The 9,110-nt window shown below is 37.3% G+C and overlaps 1 protein-coding gene across 1 annotated transcript; it reads right to left on the reverse strand.

The window, feature by feature from the left end:
* Positions 1-191: 191 nt before the first annotated feature.
* Positions 192-8,785, reverse strand: LOC306862337 (E3 ubiquitin-protein ligase TRIM69-like). Its single transcript, XM_079405093.1, has 10 exons — positions 8,669-8,785; positions 6,488-6,588; positions 5,879-5,977; positions 5,150-5,251; positions 4,849-4,983; positions 4,016-4,153; positions 3,876-3,927; positions 3,659-3,685; positions 3,508-3,534; positions 192-2,375 (listed from the first exon to the last, which is right to left on the reverse strand). Exons 2-10 carry the CDS (start codon positions 6,545-6,547, stop codon positions 1,816-1,818), a joined length of 1,200 nt encoding a protein of 399 aa, XP_079261219.1. The 5' UTR covers positions 6,548-6,588; positions 8,669-8,785; the 3' UTR covers positions 192-1,815.
* Between the last annotated feature and the right edge of the window lie 325 nt (positions 8,786-9,110).

The raw sequence follows: 9,110 nt of genomic DNA on the forward strand, positions 1-9,110 counted from the left end.
CACACATGGGCTGTATCCGAAATCGCCCCCTGAGTGCTTGCTGTTAAATAATCACTTGAAAAAAACACCAGTTGTTTGATTTGATTGTATAATATACTTTGTCAGATGTAGCCTAGAACACTTTATCATTACTTTAGTTTTAAACAGTTAAAAACTAATCAGCCTACTGCACACTGGCTGTATTATCTTTTCCTTTACACTTTTATTTTGAAATTACTAACTTACATAAAATGTATAAATGTATGCATCTATATATAAAAATACGAGGATGTACATTTGTGGTGTAATATATTAAAATTCAACTTTAAAATACATGTAATTAAATTACCAAATTTGATATCATTATTGATGCATATTATTAATTTTGATTATTATAAATTCATCACTGAGCATGTCACACTCATATGCACTAGAATAATCTCCCGATGCATGTAATTGTTATCTTCACATAAAGCAACATTTGACAGAATAAAATCTGCATGAACACACAGGATTGAATTTATTTTGATTTATTATTCACATAAAGTGCATTTCATGTCATGATTTGAGTTTGTCAAATGAATATGAAAGTGCAGACAGAGCAGGCGAACACTGTATTATAATAAGGTGCAGACAGCAGCAGGTTCAGAAGTACCACAGAAGCAGTAGCTGAAAGAGATCCTACACTACCTTGATGGAATTACTGGTCGTGAATGCTATGGATCACCGTCAATCACTACGAACTGACCAACTAATATGGCCCAGTGGTTTATCTAATGCTAATGAGGTCTAGAACACTGGTTCTCAACTGGTTTTGCTTCAGGACCCACATTTTACATCAAGTGACCCGACACATTTCTTTATTGCCAAAAAATAGTCCTTAGCATCAAATACGCAATCATCTTAATCTTACCATAAACTGTTTAGGCTCATTATTAGCATACCAGCTAACAGGAAATGTTCTCAGAACTTTGAACAAGATGGCAGCGTTCTCTCAAAATTTCTGAACAAATGTTCTTCCAGGAACATTAATAGAATGTTTGTTTAAAGTCATCTGGACTTTATTCATGTTCTCAAAACATTAGCATGCAAAACATTATGTATAGATTATGTTTTTCTGCAACATTGGATGTTCATCTAATTGTTGCTACGGTTTCAAGAACATTTTAAACGTGACATTCCCATAATGTTTGCAAAATGATCAAATGGAATGTTCCCTTAATGTTTTCTCTAACCTTCTTCACATAACTGTAAGTTTCGGATAACATTAGAATAATGAGAAGTTAGCAACATGTTCTCAGAGTACAGTTTTGTTAGCTGGAATGGTAATGGCTAAAGAAGAAAATTGTCTTCAAAGCTTGAGCGTTTTCTAATTGTTGTTTGAATTTTGATTGTTTCTCACCCAGTGAAAAACAACATTATACATGATTCTACATAGAAATCCCCACCAATCAGGAAACTGAAACAAGAAAATCGTGCCAAAATAATTATTGAGCACCCACCCACTACCATGTAGCACTGCGAATGACATTATAGCTCACAAATGCTCTCAAACTACAGACTATTTTTCTCCACTGTTATTAATTTGACTATGCCATTCACAATGCTTCATGGGATTGTAGTCCTTTCTAAGCAGAGTTTGTAATGTTGTGATTCACCTCACAGCTGGTTGGTTTGGTTCATGGCTTAAATCACTTCACAAAATCCCATACTTAGCAAAATATTGCAATTGTGACCCTGTGACCCTATCTGTACAAATGGTAGCATATTAAGTTCCAGTTGAAAACCACTGGTCTAGAGATTAAGCACTGGGCTCTGGTTGGATTCGGTTGGGTCTCAACCCCACAGGAACATGCCGGGACACAGGCAGTGGCTCCTGTTCCAGGGGGATCTGATCACCAGGTCTTTCACGATCTCCACCGTTCCGAAGAGCGGGAAGAGCTTTTCGTCAAATGTCTCGTTGTAGGTGTAGATGTGGGAGCGTTTCTCCGCATCGTAAAAGGACAGCTGGCCCTGGTCGTAGTCTAGGTAGACGCCAACCTTTCGAGGAATCAAGTCGGGCGGCAGGGCGGTGAACGGCACGGTGAGGGCCTTTAGCTCCGTGCCGCGCTCCAGCCGCAGGGTCAGATAGCCAGTGTCGGTGTTCAGGGACTTGAAGCCCTTACGCAAGGCGGGTTCTTTGGCCACGCCGATGCGCCAGTCCATTTCTCCCACATCCACCTCCCAGTACTGGCGGCCAGAGGCGAAGCCTTCGGTTCCTACCGCACACCACCAACCGTCGAAGCGCTGGTGATAGTTGGGCACGTCTTTGCGCTCGAAACCGCAGCGCATGCGCTTCTCGTCCTGGGAGATCAGCAGGTCAGGGTTGGCCGTGTCCAGGTCAAGGGTCACTTCCACTATGATGGAATGAATGGAGGGTTGTGACTAATGTGTTATCGGTTTTACAAACTATGAATCAATGAAAACGGCTTTGTTTCAAAACCTAGAGAGCTGCCTATGTAGGCAGCATTTTGAAGCATCCAAGTCACAAAAGCCTCGTTCAGACTGTCAGCCCAAATCTGATTTTTGTGCAAATCCGATCATATTTAAATAGTCTGAACACCAACGAACTAAATGAAATCCAATTTGTGCAAATCCGTTTCAAGCTACATTGGTATGTGGTTTGGGATCCTATTCAAATTGCATTCCTGAAAATCCATTTCAGTCTGACCGGTCAGATCGGAATTAGCCTAGCTTTTTCACGTCCTCACGCCACGTAAAACATAAACACGTCAGACGTTTTTGTAGAAAACATAATACAGAAACAAGCTTGTGTTGTTGCGAACTGCAAGTTAAGCGGAAAAAGAGCGCTTATGGACACACAAATCGGATGTGAACAGTTGCGATATGTAGATTATTCAAATCAGAATCCATCCGGATATGCACAAAAATGGATTCGGGCTGACAGTCTGAATGACGCTATAGATGGTAATGCACCATCTTTAGACAAAATTCTAAATTCTAAACTCAAAAATCTAAATTCTATTAATACTCTATTTAGAATTTAGACTAAAGCCCCGTTCACACCAAGCACGATAACTATAAAGATAAAGATGTAGTTCTAAAAATCGTTCTCAATATTAGAGAATAGCAGAGTCCACACTAGACACTACAGCTATAACGATAAAGGCACAGAAAAACAATATCGTTGGAATCATTTTCAGAACAATTTTTTCCAGCTGATGAACGATAAAAACATTGACAGCCAATCAGAATCCGTCCTGCTGTAACGAGCGTGCGCTTAGAATAAACAGACGATATCGTCCGCTGGTTTGGACGCTAATGTCGTTATCTTTATAGTTATCGTCCTTGGTGTGAACGGGGCTTTAATTTTATCCGCATCACAAATACTATGTATATTTGTATGTGATGCTATACTTGCATTACATTTTAAAATATATTCCCATAGGAAACACTCATTTTAAATTGTAATAATATTTCACAATATTACTGTTTTTACAGTATTAAATAAACAAATAAACGCCTTACCTCCTGCATCATTGATCCAGTCCCACACTAAATAAAAGAAAAGCAATAGTTAGCTCAAGTTCATAGTGAGTCTTAATATTCAATCCACCCTATAATTGCAAAACTGTCCAGAATATCTATTCAGATTTTCAAACATTAACACAAGACTCACCTACATGAGGAATATATGGGGTGGCACCTAAGTCAAAAACAAAACACAGAAAAATGAAGGTGCTGTCAGCAAGATGTTTTCATACCAGGCATTATATTTCCCTACTACCTGACAGATACATGAACAAGGTCAGCCACAGCTGAAGTCGTTTACAGTACATCTGAAATAATTTTTTCTTATATTCATGATATTCAAGAAACTGACGTGATGATCAGACCTATTTTTTGGCTCCTCTGTTTCCACATAAGCCACTTTTGCGGAATGTTCTCCTAAACACACACAAAAAACAGTTTTTATGTTATAAAACTTATAAATTAATTTGCCTACAGAGATTCTGTAATGTCATTTTCTTCACACCTTGTCTAGTTCTTTGTTGATTAGCATCCAGAACACCAGCTCCATGGCTGACTGAAGGGTGGACATCCGACCTTTTTTCCAGTGATTCTCAAAGTCATCCAAAGCCGCCACCACCTGCTCTCCAGGCCACACACTTTGCTACACAGGAAAGCGGGAATAATTTATGCAAATGTTGCCACTCAACATAACTGACATGCAGCTATTAAAGGAAAAGTTCAAGCAAAAAATTAATATTCAAAAAATAATAGTATTTAGAATGTCCCAATTAAAAACATGGAAACCCTGTTTTTAATTGGGACCTCTGTGTGTGTGTGTGTGTGTGTGTGTGTGTGTGTGTGTGTGTGTCTATCTGTCTATCTGTGTGCGTGCGAGTGTGTGTGACTGTGTCTGTCTGTCTGTCTGTCTGTCTGTGTGTGTGTGTGTGTGTGCGTGTGTCTGTGTGTGTGCTTGAGTGCGTGCGAGTGTGTGTGTGTGTGTGCGTCTGTGTGTGTGCTTGCGTGCGAGTGTGTGTGTGTGAGTGAGTGTGTCTGTGTGCGTGCTTGCGTGCGAGTGTGTATGTGCGCGTGTGTGCGTCTGTCTGTCTGTGTGTTTGCGTGTTAGTCTGTCTGTCTGTCTGTGTGTTTGCGTGTTAGTCTGTCTGTCTGTCTGTGTGTTTGCGTGCGAGTGTGTGTGTGTGTGTGTGTGCGTGTGTGTGTGTGTGTGTGTGTCTGTCTGTCTGTGTGCATGCGAGTGTGTGTGCGTGTGTGTGTGTGCGTGCGTGTCTGTCAGTCTGTGTGTGTGTGTGTGCGTGCGAGTGTGCGTGCGAGTGTGTGTGTGTGTGTGTGTGTTTGTACCTCAGGTTGGGCCCTCAGGTCTTTGGTCCAGGTGAGAATGTCTCTCTTGGCGCTCTCCAAAACCTGCTCACTGCTCAGAGCCAGATCCTTCCAGTCACTTTTCTCTGGCCATCCATCAGTCAGCATTGGTCTTTTCTGTTAGAACAATATTTGGTGACACTCTAGTTCTGGCGAGCTAGTGAGCTGCCTACATAAGCAGCCTTTTAAGGAGTCAAAAAAGTACATTCATTTGCAGCAATTTGGTTTCAGTGAGTGCATTAAAACACAGTAAAGGTTTAATAGGTATAAATGAGTGTCTTGCCTTGCTCTCTAGCAGCGATGCCCACTCCAGAATGAAGGCCCTGCAGGTGAGAGTGGGCCACACATCCTCACTCTTTGAGATGTTCTCCAACACCTCTGACCTCTGACCCACCGGGAGAGAAGAAAACGCACATGTACCATCAGAACCGAATAATTCAGTTCAGTTACTGAATTTGAATTTAAGTAGCAAATAGAACAAAAGAATTGAATTTCCAATTAAAGAAACAAAATTAAAACTTGATTAATATCTTAATCTAGTTTTTTTTGTAACATATTATGTTTTAAACAATGCAACATGTTGAGGTCAAAGTCTTTTGAACTTTTAAGCCTTTATTTATAAGTAAACTAAATTAAACATCAACTAACAACATGTTTTTAGTTTTATCTTGAGTGAAAAATCTACTTTCATATTACTGCAGCTAATTTAGATTTTATGGAGAAATTTTAGGAGAAATAAAAGTTGTTAAAAAGAAAAAAAAGTATACAGTGTTTATATATATATATATATATGTGTGTGTGTGTGTGTGTGTATATATAAATGAAAGTATTTTTTAAGTTGAAAGTATAATTTATTTAGTGAATATGTCATTTGATTTCTCTTCTGTCATTCAAGTTCCAATTCACTATCCTGTTGGGAATGGAAGCCAATTAAATTCTGAATTTTCCTGTGATTATTCAGCCATCAGCTCTGATATTTTTTGGTGCATTAGACATTTATTAGTGGCTGTACCTGACAGACGCGTCCCAGATCCTTGGCCAGGTTGACAATGAACTGCTGGCTCTCATCCAGTGGTTCTCTCTTTTCATTTTTCACATTCTTACGAAACTCCTAAATGCATAAATTCATTAAATGTCATATGAATCTTGATAAACGCAAATTATTTCAAGGCTAGTTTCAGTGATGGACTGCCTACATGCAGGCCCTATTCGTGAAACACAAAACAAGAACAAATTCATCAGATGAATCAATCTGTTCATATTGAGTTGACAGAAACTGTCATATTAATGACACATTAAAGCAAAATAAACTGTGATCGGTCTGGTTTCATGTTATTCATAAAGTCTCTTCCTGTCGTGTGGGTGCTTCTTGGCTACTTTAAGCTGTAATGTGGACCAGTCTTTAATCTGAAAGTTCAAAAGTTTGGCTACGTGAAACTATTTCAGCATGTTGTCAGTTCAGGGAGTTAAAGTTGTTCATTAAGGTTATGGCAAACAAACAAGAACAATGTTTCATTAAGATGCAGCTCATACGTGGTCTACTTCCTGTGTTATTGTATTCTGTTTATATATGTCATTGTATGTCAGAAGAACAGATTGTCGACATATTTGTGCAAGGTACCTTAAACTTTTCCGCAACATTCTTGGTTGGTTCGACCAGAAACTGAAGACACTGCATCATGGTGGCTGCTGCTCACAGAAATCCTTCACCAGAGGAAATAACTACAGAAAAGTCAAAACATAAAGCTCATTTAAAGGTTTTTTTTACTGAGTGATACGCTAACCTACTTTAAACTTCAAAAACAATGTGTCAACCCAGCAGACTGTTTGTTGACTTTGACACTAAGCAGATATATAAGACCAAAACACTCACACCTTGCCCTTGACCTGAATAAAAATAAGCGTGCTTAATTGTATTGAAAGTGTATTAAAAATATTTAAAGTATATTTGTGACCCTGGAGCACAAAACCAGTCATAAGTAGCTCAGGTATATTTGTAGCAATAGTCAAAAATACATTGTATGGGTCAAAATGATCGATTTTTCTTTTATGCCAAAAATCATTAGGATATTAAGTAAAGATCATGATCCATGAAGAGATTTAATAAATCTCCTACCAAAAATATATCTTTTTTTTTTTTGATTAGTAATATGCATTGCTAAGAACTTCGTTTGGACAACTTTAAAGGCAATATTTAGATTCTAGATTGTCAAATAGTTTTATCTCAGCCAAATGTTGTGCTATCATAACACACCATACATCAAAGGAAAGCTTATTTATTCAGCTTTCAGATGCTTTATAAATCTCAATTTAAAAAAAAACTGACCCTTATGACTGGTTTTGTGGTCCAGGGTCACATTTTTTAAACTATATTTGGAGATAATATAATAATGAAATTAAAGGCCACTTTAAGTGCACTTAAAGATCGTATACTTTTATGACTGTTTCTAAACACTTAAGTACACTTTTTGCACTTTGTGATATGACAAACATTTCAAAAGAAATGGCATTAAAGTATATTTTAGTTTATCATATATGTTTGTCAGTAAATTCAGCAGTTCAATAGACAATAGAATTATAAAATTACACATTGAGATCTTAGTCTTACTTAAGTGGGTCAAAAAGCACCCTATTTTTATTTTTTTTTTCAATGGCATTTAATATCAATTTAACTATAATACATTTTTATTTAATTGCAATTAAGTGTCAGAATACGTAACATTCAGTTTGCACTTAAGTAACGTTAGGCCTATTCTTTTAAAGTGAATGATTTCCATAATAAGCACACTTTTAAAAGAATCCTAAAGTGTACTTCTTTCTCACAAGTGTAGCATGACAACAAAACCAGATTTGATCATTTTTATGAAGATAATATGTGGTGCTTGTCCACGATCATGCTGGAGTGCTGTGTGTGTTTTTCCCAGAGCTATTTTTTCCCACACATTATCGAGTTATGAGCAAAAACGATAACAAAAAATATTTTATACATTAACATCACTAAAGAAAAAAAAATTACTATGCAAAAGCTCATTATTTAAATATTAAAAATCCAGAGGACACGTGACTCAAAGCTGTGACGTGTGGTGGAGGGTTATCCAAACAACTCCTGTTAACAAGGTTAAAGACATTACAATCTAACTTATAGTGATAAAACATCGAACGTAGTGCTGCTGCTCATTTGCAGTAATTATATTAGAAATCAAATGAGTCATTTCATAGCTTAGACTGATATTTTGTTTGATAATATAAGGTATTCGAGCTAATACACGAAAATTCATGTTAAATCATATGAAATTATTATGACTACATAATACCAATTTTAATAAAATGTTGTATCATTGCTGTAAACAGACAGGTAAGACTTCAAAACTCTCACACAAAATCGTCTAGGATCATATATATATATTTGATTTCAAATGTCAGCATTTGTAATGGAGTTCAAAAGGCTTCTAAATATCATCATGCATTTTAATATAATAAAAATCGGAGAGATGTAAATTTGACTGCTGATTCTGATTCTGATTCTGATTTGATTCTGACGAGCTGAATTAATATTGGAAGAGAGACACATGACTTTGCTGCAATGCACAAGCTCTTGCATGTATATTGATGAGGCTATGCCCTTGAACGACATTCTCAAGTCAGTCCGACACAACATATTTCGCATGATCTTCACACTGCGAGTGTAATGCTGTGTTTTCATGACCTACGTGAGAAAACAACATGATGCACAAGGTTTGCAAAAAAAAATAGACATAGAGAAAATAATTGAGCATATATCTGTATGCATTCATAACTGTACCTGTGAGAGGTGTGCTGTACCGCAGGATGGATCCTTCCACAGAGAAAGTCTTCCAGCGAGTCAGAGGAGAATGAATGCTGCAGCGAATACTTGACCTTGTTTACATACAATGACTTCGCAGAGCCGAACACGAGCCGAACGTCATTCGGGCTTTTCCGGAAACAGATGCGGTATGAGAGCGGCTCCATGTTTATTGTGGCCTATTGTGGAGTCTATGATTATGAATTTTCTTTTCTTCAAACTTTATAAAAAGAAGAACATAGTTATATGGTTCTCTAAATCAAAAGTATAATACATGTGAAAAAAAAATAATTATTGCGTATACATTTTACCATTAGTTATGAATTACCCCTAAACCAAAGCTGGCACAGTTTTCATACAAATAAGCACATAATACAAAACACAAATAATATCAATGACTGTAATGACATGTGTTGACAAA

The sequence above is a fragment of the Barbus barbus genome (assembly GCF_936440315.1).
Source record: "Barbus barbus genome assembly, chromosome: 4".
NCBI lineage: Eukaryota > Metazoa > Chordata > Actinopteri > Cypriniformes > Cyprinidae > Barbus > Barbus barbus.

Excerpts from the sequence above, each read along its gene's own strand:
- LOC306862337 (XM_079405093.1), bottom strand. The coding sequence starts at position 6,547 with ATGATGCAGTGTCTTCAGTTTCTGGTCGAACCAACCAAGAATGTTGCG. Across the intron at positions 3,686-3,875 it reads ACAGAGGAGCCAAAAAATAG|GTGCCACCCCATATATTCCT; the intron begins GTCTGATCATCA and ends TTTTTGACTTAG. Across the intron at positions 2,376-3,507 it reads CTGGATCAATGATGCAGGAG|TGGAAGTGACCCTTGACCTG; the intron begins GTAAGGCGTTTA and ends ATTCCATCATAG.